This window comes from Hoplias malabaricus, chromosome 16 (assembly GCF_029633855.1).
Source record: "Hoplias malabaricus isolate fHopMal1 chromosome 16, fHopMal1.hap1, whole genome shotgun sequence".
Taxonomy (NCBI): domain Eukaryota; kingdom Metazoa; phylum Chordata; class Actinopteri; order Characiformes; family Erythrinidae; genus Hoplias; species Hoplias malabaricus.
The window spans coordinates 29,328,435-29,346,274 of record NC_089815.1 but is presented as its reverse complement, the minus strand read 5'-3'; the positions used below and the strand labels follow the sequence as shown (position 1 = coordinate 29,346,274).

The 17,840-nt window shown below is 42.7% G+C and overlaps 2 protein-coding genes across 3 annotated transcripts in view; one reads left to right on the top strand and one right to left on the bottom strand.

The window, feature by feature from the left end:
• Positions 1 to 2,410: 2,410 nt before the first annotated feature.
• Positions 2,411 to 10,002, top strand: LOC136672316 (serum response factor-like). Of its 2 annotated transcripts, none has more exons than XM_066648317.1 (7): positions 2,411 to 4,335; positions 4,473 to 4,736; positions 5,533 to 5,725; positions 5,938 to 6,027; positions 6,831 to 6,935; positions 7,146 to 7,219; positions 7,323 to 10,002. In XM_066648317.1, the coding sequence occupies exons 1-7, from the start codon at positions 3,958 to 3,960 to the stop codon at positions 7,392 to 7,394; spliced, it is 1,176 nt and encodes a 391-aa protein (XP_066504414.1). In that variant the 5' UTR covers positions 2,411 to 3,957; the 3' UTR covers positions 7,395 to 10,002. The 2 variants fall into 2 exon arrangements, with proteins under 2 accessions (XP_066504414.1, XP_066504413.1); XM_066648316.1 differs by having other exon boundaries at positions 7,308 to 10,001.
• A 3,870-nt stretch (positions 10,003 to 13,872) lies between these two features.
• The window catches only part of fetub (fetuin B), a 5,065-nt gene continuing 1,097 nt past the window's right edge, over positions 13,873 to 17,840 (bottom strand). Inside the window, exons 2-7 of the mRNA XM_066647728.1 lie at positions 17,190 to 17,303; positions 17,008 to 17,095; positions 15,894 to 16,060; positions 15,337 to 15,450; positions 15,043 to 15,126; positions 13,873 to 14,688 (exon numbers count right to left, since the gene is read on the bottom strand). Coding sequence (XP_066503825.1) covers positions 13,927 to 14,688; positions 15,043 to 15,126; positions 15,337 to 15,450; positions 15,894 to 16,060; positions 17,008 to 17,095; positions 17,190 to 17,303 — 1,329 coding nt within the window. The 3' untranslated portion in view covers positions 13,873 to 13,926. The remainder of the gene's footprint in view (positions 14,689 to 15,042; positions 15,127 to 15,336; positions 15,451 to 15,893; positions 16,061 to 17,007; positions 17,096 to 17,189; positions 17,304 to 17,840) is intronic.

The window sequence follows — 17,840 nt, the reverse complement described above, 5'->3', positions numbered from 1 at the left end:
CTCGCTCTAGATCTGCACACTCGCCCTAGGTCTGCACACTCGCCCTAGGTCTGCACAGTAGTCTTAGACCTGTAAAATAACGCTAAATGTCTACATTAATTTTAGACCTGCACACTGGGCTTGATTTGTACACTAGCCCATAATTAGAACGCTAATGCTAATGTTACAGGCACATGACTAATCAAAACATTAACCTTAAAACAGACACCTATCCTCCATATAAACAAGGAACCAGAAAAGATCATTCCCGGGTGGAACTGAAACAAAGTAGTTTCATCCAGATGAACTATGATGGCATCCGTGAGCATGTCACAATAATGAAGCCCCCAAAAGAGCTCAGAGCCTCAAATAAACCCAGATGAGTGGAGCTCGATGGGTCTTAAGTTCCTAAAATTAAGGAAAACAGAAAAATGCCACGTGTGTTTTCTGGGGCCACACAAGGCAAGCTGGCTGCTTTACACCATTGTTCATGAGCTCAGCTGACAACTCAGAACTCTGCATCATTTCCACACGTGTATCATATCTCACGCGCTGTAAACAGTGGGTAAACCATGACTCTGTCCTCACTCTATCTGTTAAACTCTGGTTCTGGAGCTGAATTCAGACAGAGCCATGCTGGAACCCAGCCCCACAGCGCCCCCCACTGATGGCATATAATTTGTTACCAGAACCAGTTCAATAACCAGAGTTCTTTTGGCAGAAACAAGTTCTCAGAATTAATTTCTCACAGAAGATGGCACACAATGTCTATAAACCGCTTTTAAGTACCTTCAGCAAAAAGAGTTTAACTGAACACAGACAATGGTGTAGTTAGCTATGCTGTGTGTAGTTATTGTAGTGCTAATAGTTAATCTAGTCGGTGTTGTTTCTGTGATTTTAATAGTTAAATTATTTGGTGGAATGTATGTATTTGGTGAAGTGTAGTTAGTGTATTTGCTGCAGTTACTGTAGTCAATGTAGTTGGTGGAGATATTGCATGGAGTAGGTAACCGAAAAATCCCACCCCAACATTCAGCCCTCCTTCCAAATCCACTCCTCAAAAAAACAGGAATGCTACATAATTTAGGAAAATAGCAAATCCTTTTTTTTTTTAGTATATTCATGTTCCTCCATCGCAGAAAAGCTGCACTGATGTTTGCTCTGGTTTCCCTTTGGATTTAAATTGACTCTTTTTTGGGTGACTTTCCCAGTAAACATTTAGCCGTTGATTCAACGTTGAAATAACGTAATGACTGCCGTCTTAGTTGAAAAGACGTCCAAACACAGACATTAAAATGACGACTATTAGACGTATTTTGGACGTCCGTTGACGTTATTAATTGGTCCCGAAATAAATTACTCGTATAAAACGTGTTTTGGACGTCCACTGACGTTATCGATTGGTCACCACTTAACTAACTTATTAAGATGGATTTTGGACGTCCATTGACGTTTAAAATATGTCCTTGACGGAGAGACTACTTTTGGACCTATTTTGAACGTCCAGGGACGTTCCTTGTTTACTGGGTTACTATCTGTCATTCTTCTCGTCATAAATTTAAAAGTGCAAGCATGTGTGTGTATGTGTGTGTGTGTGTGTGTGTGTGTGTGTGTGGCATCAGGTCAGTGACATTTTGAGTTTTAAAAACTCATCTTATAAAAGCTGTGTCAATCTTAATCTAAAGAATTTATTAAATTCACTTGTGAATTTCCCCGATGTGGGATCAATAAATTCAAGGCTAAGTCTAAGTCTAAATAACCTGAATTATTGAATTATGATTGTTACACATTTATTCCTGTTGCTTAAAAAGCCAGTGAGGTTTTCCTTAAATCAATATATAGTTTGTCAGAACTGGTTTGTGGCTTTTTTTTCCATACATTTAGATCACTACTGAAGTTTAATACTGGCTTAATTCCCTTTATATTTTTTTTCTTCGGCGTAGCTTATATTGTGTTAAATGTATGTAATGATGTTTTTTAAAATTTCCTTAATTTCTAGATAAATATGAACAAACATGACCTTGCACAAAATAATAAGAAACCACCGGAGAATAAAAACATCCGGGTATCCGCACAACGTCACCTCTATTCTCCGCCCATTTCTCTGTCCACCAATCCGAGCGTGGCGCTGTGACTCGCCATATAAGGAGTGATGATACCAAAAAAGGCAATGTCTCTCTTTATATGGAGGAACGTAGATCCGGTTCATAACGCCCGAGCTCTCTATAAATGACTGAGAAAAATAACTGAACTAAAGTTATAAAAAAATGAAAATGAACCCAGTTTAATCGGGATAGGTTCGCCCCGGTTCAGATGATGTTGCAGAAATGCAGGGATCTGATTGACCTCTGTGGAACTAGCTCATTTGGCGTATTAATACAAACGAATGCCATTACAAACATTACAAACATTTGCTGCGTTGCGGTTGTGATGCGGTTTGATTGACGGCTCTTCTCTCCAAACTTTGTTCGCGGCGAAGTTTATCCTATTATTTTGGTTTGTTTCCCGAGTTTCTGGGGCTTTTCCGCAGATCCGAGTTTAACCCCGTGTCCAAGGCGGTAAAGATTTCGGGTTTGAACGCGTTTGTCTGAGCAGTTTACTCTCTCTCTCTCTCTCTCTCTCTCTCTCTCTCTCTCTCTAGTTTGTAATGTGTAGAACGTACATGTTTATTTACTAGCTGTGTGTGTGATATAGTGTAGTATAATATAGTTCAGTGCAGTATAGTTACTGTACAGTGCATAGTATATTATGGTAGAGTATAGTAGGTTCTGGTGCAATACAAATATAGTTTAGTGCAGTACAATGCAGCAAAGTGTAGTATAGTACAGTAGAGTGTAGTAGAGTAGAGTGATTTTTGTGTAATATAGTACAGCAGAGTGTAGTACAGTACAATAAAGCATGATTTTGTGTAATATAGTACAGTGGAGTGTAGTGCAGTACATTAGAGTGTGTTTTTGTGTAATATAGTACAACTGAGTGTAGTACAGTACAGTAGAGTGTGATTTTGTGTAATATAGTACAGCAGAGTGTAGTACAGTACAATAGAGTGTGATTTTGTGTAATATAGTACAGTAGAGTTTAGTACAGTACATTAGAGTGTGTTTTTGTGTAATATAGTACAGTAGAGTTTAGTACATTACATTAGAGTGTGTTTTTGTGTAATATAGTACAGTAGAGTTTAGTACATTACATTAGAGTGTGATTTTGTGTAATATAGTACAGCAGAGTGTAGTACAGTACAGTGGAGTGTGATTTTGTGTAATATAGTACACGTGAGTGTAGTACAGTACCATAGAGTGTGTTTTTGTGTATTATAGTACAGTAGAGTTTAGTACAGTACAGGAGAGCATGGTTTTTGTGTAATATAGTACATCAGAGTGTATTACAGTACATTAGAGTGTGTTTTTGTGTAATATAGTACAGCAGAGTGTAGTACAGTACAGTGGAGTGTGATTTTGTGTAATATAGTACAGCAGAGTGTAGTACAGTACAGTGGAGTGTGATTTTGTGTAATATAGTACAGTAGAGTTTAGTACATTACATTAGAGTGTGTTTTTGTGTAATATAGTACAGCAGAGTGTAGTACAGTACAGTGGAGTGTGATTTTGTGTAATATAGTACACGTGAGTGTAGTACAGTACATTAGAGTGTGTTTTTGTGTATTATAGTACAGTAGAGTTTAGTACAGTACAGGAGAGCATGGTTTTTGTGTAATATAGTACACCAGAGTGTATTACAGTACATTAGAGTGTGTTTTTGTGTAATATAGTACAGCAGAGTGTAGTACAGTACAATAGAGTGTGTTTTTGTGTAATATAGTACAGCAGAGTGTAGTACAGTACAATAGAGTGTGTTTTTGTGTAATATAGTACAGCAGAGTGTAGTACAGTACAATAGAGTGTGTTTTTGTGTAATATAGTACAGCAGAGTGTAGTACAGTACATTAGAGTGGGAGACAGTGCAGTGGCTCTTGGGGAGATGAGCTCTGGGGTGTCTGCCTTGTCCGCTGTCCCGGTCCCAGAGGGAGGCACAGTGGAGACGAGGAGGACTGGTATCCATGCCCCCAGGAACCCGGGGGCAGGGAGCAGGTTGGAGGTTATGAAGACTGGCCGTCATTCACCTGGGGCTCCGGGGACTGTGAGCGGGTCGGAAGCAGACTCTGAGTCTGGGGAAGAGGATGAGGCGGGTGGCTGGAGGCCGGTAAAGCGGGAGAGGATGGAGCCGCAGGTTGGGGTAGCGGGGGCCAAACCCGGGAAAAAGACCCGTGGGCGAGTGAAAATTAAAATGGAATTTATTGACAACAAATTGAGACGATATACAACTTTTAGCAAAAGGAAAACAGGCATCATGAAGAAGGTAAACACACAGCTTTAGTTCTGTTACCATACACTGAGTTGTTGCTGTAGTGTTGGGAGGTAATCTGTGAAGTGTTTTGTTTCTGTTGTTGTTTTTGGTTCTGTATTACACTCTGTATTGTGTTTATTTGTTTTTAGGCATATGAACTGTCCACTCTGACCGGGACTCAGGTTCTGTTGCTGGTGGCGAGCGAGACGGGTCACGTTTACACGTTTGCGACGCGGAAACTGCAACCGATGATCACAAGTGAAACAGGAAAAGCTCTGATCCAGACATGTCTGAACTCTCCGGACTCTCCGCCTCGGCCCGACTCATCCTCGGACCAGCGCATGAGTGCCACTGGCTTCGAGGAAACAGACCTAAGTTACCAAGTGTCTGAGACGGATGGCCTGGAACCGAAGGTTAAAAAAAAGAGAAAATTAATTAACTGAACAGAATTAACAGCGTTAAACAGAATAGGGCAAGATAAACACTGCTGTTTTAAATACGGTATTTAATTATTTGTGTGTGCCACCCGCACACACACACACGCACACACACACACACACACACACACACACGCTCATGCACAAATTAAGACTAATAAAAACATAATGTTGATGAAAACAGTGAAATAAAAATGTTCTTAAGTGTGAAAACACGAAAATATCAGATGAAGATGACTTTGTATTATTAGGATTTCATTTGATGTATATTTTCCCTGATGTTTAAAGTGTGTGTGAGCTGTAAGTTTAATATTCTCGGGTAAATTGTCAGATTCTGAGAAAGGAAGATTAAATACACCATCAGTCTCTCAGACATTAATCGACATAAAATTAGCCTTTTTTTTTCAGCCTTGTTTCTTTACTTTGGCTCGGTTCCTCACATCCTTTATCATCAGCAGCTGTTGTTTCTCTCTGCCTTCTGTCTTAAGTGCGTTATATGAAATAATATTGTGCGTGCGTGTAAGTTTTTTTTAAATATGACCTAGGCTTGGTTCAGTAGAGCTCGGCCTGTCCTCAGAATTCCGGATTAATTTGTAATCAGAATCATGGCGAAGGCTGAACATTGGTATTCCATTGATGAAGTAATGAGTGCTCCTTTAATTCTAATACTTTTTATTAACTGTGTAGTTCGTATCCATGGTAACAGTGGTTCTCCTATCCAATTCCAATCCTCCTATTCAATGATGCTGTATGGTTGTGTGCATCTTTTCAGGACCTGATGAAACAGAATGTTTCCACTGACCGGTCCTCCCCCTCCCCCTGCTCATCTTCTGCCTCGTTACACACGCAGAGTGCCCCCTGCTGGCCGGTGGTGAGTCTGAACTCCCAGAGCTCGTCTAACGGAGACGAAGCTGGGCTGAAAGCTGGTGTGGTGCAGTTACCCACAAGATTCGCGCTGATGTCTAGTGAGTGCAAAACAACCTAATAATTAAACATCAGAATCCAATTATACTAACATCAGTATTGTGTTTGATTTTTACATTAATGTGTGTGTGTGCGTGCGTTTGTGTGTGTGTGAGAGAGGGGGATTAATTAGTGTATGCAAGTGTTTGTTTTTAATGTGTACACATTTGTGAGTACTTTTGTTTTTAACAAGTGTGTGTGTGTGTGTGTGTAGGTGCTTCGATGTCTCAGCAGAATCAGACAGTTCACATTCCCACGACTGACAGCAGCCCAGAAATGACCCCGAATTCCTCCAGCACTACAGGTAATGTAGCAGGCTAGAGTTCTTTCTGATTATTTTATAAATTATTTATTGTTTGTTTTGGGCGGCACGGTGGCGCAGCAGGTTAGTGTCGCAGTCACACAGCTCCAGGGGCCTGGAGGTTATGGGTTCGATTCCCGCTCTGGGTGACTGTCTGTGAGGATTGTGGTGTGTTCTCCCTGTGTCTGCGTGGGTTTCCTCCAGGTTACTGTCTGTGAGGATTGTGGTGTGTTCTCTCTGTGTCTCTGTGGGTTTCCTCTGGGTGACTGTCTGTGAGGAGTGTGGTGTATTCTCCCTGTGTCTGTGTGGGTTTCCTCCGGGTGCTCCGGTTTCCTCCCACAGTCCAAAAACACACGTTGCAGGTGGATTTGCAGCTCAAAAGTGTCCGTAGGTGTGAGTGTGTGAGTGAATGTGTGTGTGTGTCTGTGTTGTCCTGTGAAGGACTGGCGCCCCCTCCAGGGTGTATTCCCGCCTTGTGCCCAATGATTCCAGGTAGACTCTGGACCCACCGCGACCCTGAACTGGATAAGGATTACAGATAATGAATGAATGAATGTATTGTTTGTTTTTTTTAATGTTTGACTCTGGAGAGGTGCAGAAACTGGAGTGTTAAGCTTATCCTCTGAAGTTTGAAAAAAAAAAAGTATTATTCATAATTTCAGCCCCAGTCTCTTTAAATACTATGGATTACATCAGTACATTTAAAAACTGTTCTCCAAGTTCCAATGTAAACAATTGTTAATAATTAATAGTCCTGCACTAAGTTTATTGGCCATTTTATCTGAACGGCAGATTGTTTTTTTCAGTTTCTTCCTCGATGGCAGGTCATGTGATGTACCCCGGGGCAGTGATGTATGCCGCCAACTCCACAAACTTTACACAACACTCACACACACTGCTGCAGGACTCCAGTGAGTACAACACCACCCCACAACACGACCACAACAGTTAAACACAAATGTAACGTCGGCTAAAACACAAATCCCTGTGCTGCCTGACTTTGAGGTGGAACATAAAACAGAAAAAATAAAGAGTAATTTAAACTTAAGGCACTTTTGTAAATGATTACATATTATAAATATAATGTAGTAGCGTGTGTGTGTGTGTGTGTGTGTGTTCAGATGCAGTTCCACAGATGTTTCTGGCTGGTTCAGGAACTGTTCAGATTCCGGTTTCAGCGGTTCCTCTTCATTCGGTAACTTTACTCCATGTCCGTCAGGAAACGTTTTTAGAATTTCCTGTGGTTTTTGAAGATGTTGAGAATATTTTGATCTTATTTTCAGATGTTGATAAATCAGCCACCGGTCGCCAGTGGTGGGACCCTAACTGAGCTCCGTGTCGTCAACCTGGAAAACACAAAAGGAGACTGATCTCCAGCAGAAGATCAACACTTTCACGCCTCGGATGCGTCGTTTTATTTGTGGCAACGCATATGACATGTTACGTTCAAAACATACAGCAGTACAACTGATGCCAATGTGATCAAAATGGCTGTGTGTGGGTTGTGCACAGTGGATTTCTAACTTCCAGTGGCAGCTGTGAAATCTGAAAACTGGTCCTCACACAAATCTGTGGATTGAAAAGACCACAGCGTCCTCAGGCCCATGGTGGAGTGATGAGGGTGAAGTCTTCAATACGCCGTCATTCTTTAGCTCCTGTGTTTCATCCTTGTGTTTCAGAGGGTGAGCTGATGATCCGGAAACAAACGGGTCACGTACTCGTTCACACCCACACACACACACGCTGTTCTGCAGTGATTCTTCTGAGGAATACCATATTAAATGTAACTATTGCAATGTTTTTTAAAAGTGGATGTCAGTCGTTCTGCTGCTACTGCCCCGTGCAGTAGATGTTAGTTTTTACGGCCCAGTACCAAACAACTCCTTGCCTGATACTGAACGGCAGCCCGGAGTTTAAAAAGCCCTGTTGAGTTTCTGTCCCATCGCTGAGCGAACACCTCAGTCTGTTGAATATCTGCCTGGAATCACAAGGTTTCAGGAAACTGACATTTTGCCAAAGAGATCTCTTCAGAACCTGGCCATGGGCTTAATTTTGCCTTTAAATGAACAGTCTTAGGGTTAGGGTTCATATTCAGTATTTGTGTTTTTTAATTGTTGTAGATAACACTGTGTTTTCTTATTTTATAGTTTTTAAAACAGGTAATTCAAATTCATTAGTCCAGTTGGGCCTCACGGTGGAGCAACAGGTAGTGTCTCTGTCACAGCTCCAGGGTCCTGAAGGTTGTGGGTGCGAGTCCCGCTCTGGGTGACTGTCTGTGAGGAGTGTGGTGTGTTCTCTCTGTGTCTGCGTGGGTTTCCTCCGGGTGACTGTCTGTGAGGAGTGTGGTGTGTCCTCCCTGTGTCTGCGTGGGTTTCCTCCGGGTGACTGTCTGTGAGGAGTGTGGTGTGTTCTCCCTGTGTCTGTGTGGGTTTCCTCCAGGTGACTGTCTGTGAGGAGTGTGGTGTGTTCTCTCTGTGTCTGCGTGGGTTTCCTCCGGGTGACTGTCTGTGAGGAGTGCGTTGTGTTCTCCCTGTGTCTGTGTGGGTTTCCTCTGGGTGACTGTTTGTGAGGAGTGTGGAGTGTTCTCCCTGTGTATGCGTGGTACACAACGTTGGTAGGTGGATTGTAGACTCAAAAGTGTCCGTGAGTGTCTGAGTGAATGTGTGAGTGTGTGTCACCCTGTGAAGGACTGGTGCCTCCTCCAGGGTGTGTTCGTGCCTTGTGCCCAGTGATTCCGGGTAGACTCCAGACCCTCCGACGCCCTGAACTACAATGAATGAACGAATGAATAATGCTACAGAAAATTTCCTCAAGCCAATGTCCGGACAATCAAAATGTCTTGTAAAATGATCAGTGTCATATTCTGTTTATTGAAATATTAGAGAATTTATATCCATATTTTATGTAGTCAACAACTGAATGTAAAATAAATTACAAGTTCAATAACAATTCAACAATATTTGCCCGTTTCATATGGAATTGGACAATTACAAATAAAAATAACTCTACATTCTCTTTTGAAGTAAAATTTTAAAATAAAACCATGCTTTTGAACAAATGTGCGTATTAAAATGACGTGCCTAATGTCTGATAGTTGACTTTACTGCTTTTCCCCACAGCATCAAAATATCGTCAACCTTTGTCTGTTAGCTGTATAATAAGCGAACTGACTGGCACTTTTCGCTGAAGGCAGGACTTTATCTGTAAACAAGACTGTTGAATATCCCTCTTTAAGATCAGTCTCCTTATATAGAAGGTCTCTGGTTTTACTGCACGCAGCACTGTTGTTTTATCTCATCCCGTGGACTGTTTTTATAGTACTCATCAAAATGCACAGATCTGATTCGTTGAGTATGTACAGTGTGATATGTACAGTGCATGCATCTGTGAGTTTCATGGAGCACAAAGCCTGCTAGAAAGGTTACACCTGTTAAAATAAATCTTCTGTTCAAAATTAAATTGTTTTCAATACTTTATCAATTATACGTCCAAATCCGAACAAATCCGAGTTCTCATCGGCTCCTGTCTCCCTTGTGTTCACCACTTGTGAGCCTTGGTTCCTCCCAAGGTTTCTTTCTCAGCTGAGGGAGTTTTTTCTTGCCGCTGTCGCCCTAGGTCTCACTCACCTGGGGATTTTTACATTTCATGTTAAACGTTGTCTTACTGGAGTTCTGTAAAGCTGCTTTGTGACAACATCAGTTGTAAAAAGTGCTATACAAATAAATTAGATTTGATTTAATTTGATTTGATTTGATTTGATTGGAGCAGCACAATCTTCACACTGACTGTGTTTATGGTGTGAACAGACAGTGAATTTATGAATGAAAATAAGTGCAGTAAGAGTCACAATGCATTTATTAATTTTTTTTTTATAAATGTAAAATGTTTTTGTAAAACACTGGGTGTTTTAGTGTCTGAAAAAAATTAAGACACATTAAAAATGTGTGTGTTTCCTCTTGAACATTTTTCCTGATTTTTCTTTTTTGGTAAGTGAGATAGTCCTTTAGTACGACGGAGTTTTAGGGCCACAGCGTTGAAAAAAAAAAAAAAAAAAAAGATTCCGAGATTAAAGTCAGAATTAAAGAGAAAAAAAATCTCGGAATAATTCTGAGAAAAAATCTCGGAATAATTCTGAGAAAAAATCTTGGAATAATTCTGAGAAAAAATCTCGGAATAATTCTGAGAAAAAATCTTGGAATAATTCTGAGAAAAAATCTCGGAATAATTCTGAGAAAATAACTCGGAATAATTCTGAGAAAAAATCTCGGAATAATTCTGAGAAAAAATCTTGGAATAATTCTGAGAAAAAAACTGAATAATTCTGAGAAAAAAACTCGGAATAATTCGGAGAAAAAATCTCGGAATAATTCGCTGCGTGTAATGGAGCAGACACAGTGTAAGTATGGAATGCAGTGTGTTGCTTAAGTCCTGCTATGGTATAGATTTCAGGAATAAACACTCAGTTCTCTTCCACATCAGGACCACAGTGTGATTAGTGTTTAAACCCTGAATCAGTGCACGAACCCATGGCATGTAGTTTCACATGATACCATTAATGATCACGAAAATGATGGACCCAGAGCGAGTAGAACTCCGGCGCCCACGAGGCTCCATCACGTTACGGCTCGAACTCGTACAAAAAACTAAAGTCTTATCCATGAATTATTTATTAAACGCATTCACACGACATGATGCAACCCCTGACTGAGACGCGTAAGGCTTTAGTTTTTTGTACGAGTCCGAGCCGTTACGCAGCGAATTATTCTGAGATTTTTTCTCATAATTATTCCGAGATTTTTTCTCAGAATTATTCTGAGTTTTTTTCTCGGAATTCTGACTTTAATCTCGGAATCTTGTTTTTGTTTTTTTGTTTTTTAACGCTGTGGCCCTAAAACTCTGTCGTACTTTAGTGTTTTCTGTCGGAACTAAAGTGTAGAAGTACAACATACAACACTCTAAAGAATTAGTGTTTTTTTTTTTTTTTATAGGGATGAAATTGTTTTGTTTTCACAGGCATTATGACTTGCACTAATTGTTATGTTCTGGTTAAACACATAAATGCTATTACAGTCCCCAGGTAGGTGGCGCTAGTTGCTAGGAGCAACTCAATAAAGAGGAGAGATTTCTAAAATGTCACTCATTCTGTAAGTCGTGTTATTGACTTTTTCCCAGTTTTTCTGTTTGTTGAAGATATACCCAAAGAAGACATAACACTAATTACATTTTTAGTAAAATGATTTCAGTCATTTGTTATTCTTAATAAAGAAATGTAAGCTTTTGTACGTTAGCTGAAAAATCACCTACGTATATAAAAAAATCATTGGTCAAAGTATCACTTGGGTAAACATTCCAATTTGAGACGTCCCACTCGCAGAATGTTAGAATGACAGCCTGTTTTAAGCCGCATAAAATATCCTACTGATAAAAGAATGTTTTGTGATGTGTCTCAGATTTGTTCTGAAACCTAAGTACATTGTAATAATGAGTCCATGAGCCAAAGTCAGACTTAACGGACAGTTCCAGAGTAAACTCAAATTGAAACGGCAACCAATCAAAAGACTTTCAGTGCAAAATCTTATGTTTGTTGTCAACAGAAGTTGTGAAATCCAAACCTGACATTGAGCCACTCCCCCTGACCCCTAAGGCCTGACTTTCCTCCTCCTTCTTTGCCTCTCACACACACACACACACGTGTTCCTCTACATCATTATCAAAAGTCTCTATCTCTTCCAAAATGATTTGCAGGGTCATCTGAGCAGAGATTCTCTTGGCCGTCTTTATCAGTTGTGATAAAAAAACCAAACTGAGAAAGCTATTGTGTCCCACCCCCTATTTGCAGCAACTTCTGTCCTGGTTCCCCAAGACAGAAGGTAAAATGTGTGTAAATGTGAGACAGACAGGTGTTGGTGCCTTTAGAAGGAACATTTTGTAAAGAATCGCCGTAGCATTGGAGCCTTGCCCAAGTCTGAGAGGAGATAAACTGCATAGAACATATGTGTTAGGGCTAATTGGTAGCTGGATATTAAAGGGTTATTTTAACGAATGTACAAGGAATCTGGAGGATGGTGCACGGACTAAAATTCAGAGATAATTGGGAAGTACTTTGGATATCCATGCCCAATCTCCCTCAGTGTGTCAGGCCTCAAAAACTACATTAATATTTCCACAACACTCTTAGCTAGGAACACACTATTTAACTAGAACGTTAACTTCCACAGAAATGGATCGCAGTGTTAAACTGGACAAATACCGACTGAACTTCCTTCCTGACCAATTTATCTACACCACATTTAACTCTGTTTAACTTCACACCAAAGCAGGACAAATCTCTGAATTATGAAGCCGAAATTACTGTTTTGTCTCACTGATGGTAGTCAAGGGCCTGGACCTCCATTACACACAGCGTTCTTTATAAACAAACGTTTACAAACGTCTGTCTGTCTGTCTGTCTGCCTGTCTGTCTGTCTGCCTGCCTGCCTGCCTGTCTGTCTGCCTGTCTGTCTGTCTATCTGCCTGTCTGTCTGCCTGCCTGTCTGTCTGTCTGCCTGCCTGCCTGCCTGCCTGCCTGTCTGCCTGTCTGTCTGCCTGTCTGTCTGTCTGCCTGTCTGCCTGTCTGCCTGTCTGCCTGTCTGCCTGCCTGTCTGTCTGCCTGCCTGCCTGCCTGTCTGCCTGTCTGTCTGCCTGTCTGCCTGTCTGCCTGCCTGTCTGTCTGTCTGCCTGCCTGCCTGTCTGCCTGCCTGTCTGCCTGCCTGCCTGTCTGTCTGCCTGCCTGCCTGCCTGCCTGTCTGTCTGTCTGCCTGCCTGCCTACCTGTCTGTCTGCCTGCCTGCCTGCCTGTCTGCCTGCCTGTCTGTCTGCCTGCCTGCCTGCCTTTCTGCCTGCCTGTCTGTTTGTCTGCCTGTCTGCCTGCCTGTCTGTTTGTCTGCCTGCCTGCCTGCCTGTCTGTCTGTCTGTCTGTCTGTCTGCCTGCCTGCCTGCCTGCCTGCCTGTCTGTCTGCCTGCCTGCCTGCCTGCCTGCCTGTCTGTCTGCCTGCCTGCCTGCCTGCCTGCCTGCCTGTCTGTCTGCCTGCCTGTCTGTCTGTCTGCCTGCCTGCCTGCCTGTCTGTCTGCCTGCCTGCCTGCCTGCCTGTCTGTCTGCCTGCCTGCCTGCCTGCCTGCCTGCCTGTCTGTCTGCCTGCCTGCCTGCCTGTCTGTCTGCCTGCCTGTCTGTCTGCCTGCCTGCCTGCCTGTCTGCCTGCCTGTCTGTCTGCCTGCCTGCCTGTCTGCCTGCCTGCCTGCCTGTCTGTCTGCCTGTCTGTCTGTCTTTTTTTATTCACCATAAATTAAAAGAATAGACATCTGAGGTCCTATTTAAAACACTGAATTCAAATGGCCACCAGAGGTCGCTCTATGGCCTGGAGTGCCTAGTAAAATTGTGGTTGTGTCTACAGAAGACATGTGATATTGCTGAGAGTCTGAGCTTAGTCTTTTTTCAGGGGATTGGTGCAATGCACTCTGGCCTCAAAGGAGCAGAGAACTAGATCAATTCGGGCTGTCCAGTTTGCCTCACCCGCTCAAAAGAGCAGAACAGTGGGTACAACAGTGGGTAGTCCTACTCGACCCACCCACACTGGGCAGAGCGGCTTCCCATAGACTTCTTGTTGGGTCGGATTCCAGAACCTGTACCCAGGGAAAGCCAGCATTGTGTGGTGGAGCACCAGGCATTTGAGGGAGCTCATGCCATGATCTCAGGTATTAGTGAAGTATTTTGTGTGTGCAATATTATAATTACATGCATTATACATCACAAAACGTGTAATCAAATATATGATTCTCATGCTTCTGTGAAATGCGTTATCGACACAGGAAGCACACAGTCAGTGACTTTATAAACAGGCTTTAATACACAGAGGACATCTTTCCACTAGCTGCACTGTGCAAACATAGAATACTGCATCACAGGTTTCTCACAATCAGCAGCAGTTTTAAACAGAGGGTCCTCAGCAAAGAGCTCCTTCATGAAGTTATTCTCTGTCTTGAATTCTGCTGGGCAGCCCTTGGTCAGGGTTGTGGGGAAGGGCTGGAGGGTGGGCTCTCTCTCCCCAGGGATCTGGGGGTCAGGGTGGAAGGGGAGAGTGGATGGCTTGGCTGGGTCCTTAACCGGTTGGTCAGGATGGGAAGGGAGAGTCATGGGCTTGTCCACGGAGGGCAGGATGTAGATCACACCCTCAGGCTTCTTGGCTGCCGCCTCATGCTTGTGCTCGTGATGGTGGTGGTGGTGCTCGTGCTCGTGGAGGTGTTCGTGTTTGTGCTCGTGGTCCAGTGCCAGCTCATGGTCGTGCTCGTGGGTGTCCCCTTCTCCGTGGCCATAGTTGTGGTGGGAGTGATGTCCCTGGTCCTCAGTGTGGTCGTGGGCTCTAGAGTGGTGTGTGTGGGCGTGGTCGTGGTCATGACTGTGGTCGTGAGAGTGGGAGTGACCGTGGGCCTGGCCTTGGTCTTTGCTGTGCTCATGTGTGTGGTGGTGGCCCTGGTCCTGGGTGTGGTTGTGGTCGTGTGTGTGTGAATTCGAGTGGATGTGTGTGTGGTCGTGAGTGTGATCATGTCCCAAGGAGAGGTCAGCGACATTTTTGTGGCTGTGGTCCAGCTCCCCTCCAAGAAGATGCCTCTTCTTTTCCTCCTCGGCAGCCTGGAAGACAAGGGGGTTGACAGAGCTTTAAAATTTTGATGAGCTTCCAATTTTGGTAGCTGCCTTTGCTGTTCTGGGAACATTTCTGTGAGGATTTGATTGCCAGAGAAAGCAGGTCATGGCTTTGTACTCTTCTTGCCCTTGACGGGCATTGGGCATAGTGACGTTAGGTTCATGTACAGCTACTCCAGAGTGTACCTATTTTCTACAAAGACTGCACCATAGCATTTGATGTACTCACTAATTCTCGGGAGAGTTCAAACATCTGAATATTGGGACTAGACATAAACACAGGGATTGGGCAGAGTTAGATATAACTTGAACAGTAAGTTGCAGATAAGGGCTGAAACCGACCTCGGGTTCGAAGATTTCACAGTCGACTCTCAGGTATTCCTTGTCAGGGGCTCGAACATAGGAGGCTTTGCAAAGGCCCTTGTGCTGAGGACGGAAAAGAGTAAATTACCGTGTTATTCGCCACTTGTTTGTAAGTTTAATGTAACATATATCAATTGATAAAACCAAAAGGTTTTACATTGTAAAGGGAAGTTAAGACCTCACATTTAAACTGTGTGCAGTAGTGAACCTTCCCAAACTTAACCCCCAGTGCATTTGAAGTCATAACCATCATTTTAAGACACTGTTACTTACAGCAAACTCGCAGGGCATGGGGTCACACTTTGAGACCTCAGCTAGGTCTGTTTTGTTGGAGCAGACGGACTCTTGGATAGTGAAATCCACAAAGTAGGATGGACCCACAACCCACTGCGGAGACACATTGTTGACTGTATCATGATTCTGAATGGTAAGATTTTTCACACCAAAAACACATGCAAACGTTTGTAGAAACCTGTTCTAATATGTTTTTTTTCCCACTACTTTAAGGTACTACTTTTTTCACAGCTTGTATATTGCACATTACAGTGGAATACTCTGGAGACTTGTACCCAGTGTCAAATATTAGCAAGTGGGATATGAATCTAGAAGCTTCTGGACTCAACATCAGAACCTGAGATCCCTAATGCTCTTGCAACTACCAGAGGTCTGACAGTTTAAAGCCTTCTGTAACTACAATGAGCAAAAAAAAACATGCCCGATTAATACACATTGTTTAGAATGAATACAATGCAGCTGTCTACAAACGTTTGGCCATTTATTGTACAGCCATTTCTTTGTCCTTCCAAGTTTACCTGTGTTACAACTCTTACCTGTGAGGTAGCTCGGGTGATGTTAAGAGGAAGGAAGTAGTTGGCATTTCCACTCTCATTGTTGAACTTCTCCAAGCCCATTTGCATTGTCTTCTGGACTTGCTCAGTGTCCAATGATATCAGAGTGGGACAGTCAGGGCATGTCATGGCAATTTTGGAGGCAGGGGCTGCCAAAGAAATCAGATATTCCTTTATATATCTTACTCGACTGAATTATTTACATTGGATATCGTGTTCCACTCTAAATACAGAGTAACTCCAAAAAGATAACTGTAAAAAACATTCATAACTTTCAGTGTATTTTAACGTAAAAACAGTAGGATACGTTCACGTGAGTTTAGCGGATGACCACAGATGTGCTTGCGCTATAAGAGATGCAGCCCCCTAGACCCGAACAAACGCTGAAACCCAACCCAGTAAACATTTAGCCGTTGATTCAACGTTGAAATAACGTAATGACTGCCGTCTTATCAACGTTCTCTTAAGGTTGAAAATGAAAGTTGAAAAGACGTCCAAACACAGACATTGAAAAGACGACTATTAGACGTATTTTGGACGTCCGTTGACGTTATTAATTGGTCCCGATATAAATGACTTGTATAAAACGCGTTTTGGACGTCCACTGACGTTATCGATTGGTCACCACTTAACTAACTTATTAAGATGGATTTTGGACGTCCGTTGACGTTTAAAATATGTCCTTGATGGACAGACTACTTTTAGACCTATATTGAACGTCCAGGGACGTTCCTTGTTTACTGGGGAGGAACTCCTGATGAGGGAAACTCCAGTGTGGTGGAACAGGGCAGCTTTGTCCTTAAGTGAGGAGACACTATCAACTGCCTTCCTTTGCTTAAGGGCAATGCCACCGTGACCCTCCAGGCTGGAGTTGAACCCTTTCCAAGGGCTGGACCTGGGCTAGTGCAAGCAGAGTGGTGGTCCCTCTTGACACACATATCATAAACGACAAGTTTTATTTGTTAGGTACAAAACTGAACAATAACAAAAAATGAAATGCAAGGTATTGTTCTGCCAATTAAAATCTTATTCTGCATTCCTACTGTTTTAAATGTACTTTATTGTTAATTACTGCTTATTAGTCATTGGTTATTACCAGGCCTGACTGCACAGCTGTATTTGTAGAGGCGGGAGACTCTATGAACTCTGTTGATGTAGATCACTGCTCTGCACTGACCATACACCTGGACATCACAAGATAAACACATACGGTGTGATGTTAAACACTCGAAATGAAATGAAATAAAAGGTGGAAGGTGGAAAAGAGTAGAGTTTTACCGGGTGTTCACCAATGCTCCTGACGTCACAGTTCCTCCAGTTCTTTCTACTGAGGACATGGCATTTGGTCTCAAAGACGTCAATTGTGAGATAAAACACAACTCCGTGTTCTCCCTGTGGATGGAGAAAGAAAATACGGTATCAGATCATCTACTAAATTAAATCAAATGTAAAGGGTTCTTATGTATTCTCCACCTTTTCCACAAATTAACACAGTTCTGGGTTTTAATGACGTCTGTGACCTGCTTTTGTCAAAGCAACACAAGGATAAATCACCACAGCAGCGTTCTCCTACTGTGTAAACAGCCCCGTTCAGAACACCGCTTTCAGTGCCTGTTCCTTTAAATGGTAATGAGGCAGTCGCTGTTCACCCCGACCCCCAATGCAGTAAGGAGTGAGGAGCGAGGAGAAGAAGCTCTGGTTTTTAGCTGGTTTTGCTGGGTTCTCTTTCTTCTCGATTCTTGGTTTCTCCATTTTTTTTTCATTCATTCATTCATTGTCTGTAACCCTTATCCAGTTCAGGGTCGCGGTGGGTCCAGAGCCTACCTGTAAACACTGGGCGCAAGGCGGGAATACACCCTGGAGGGGGCGCCAGTCCTTCACAGGGCAACACACACACACACACACACATTCACTCACACCTACGGACAC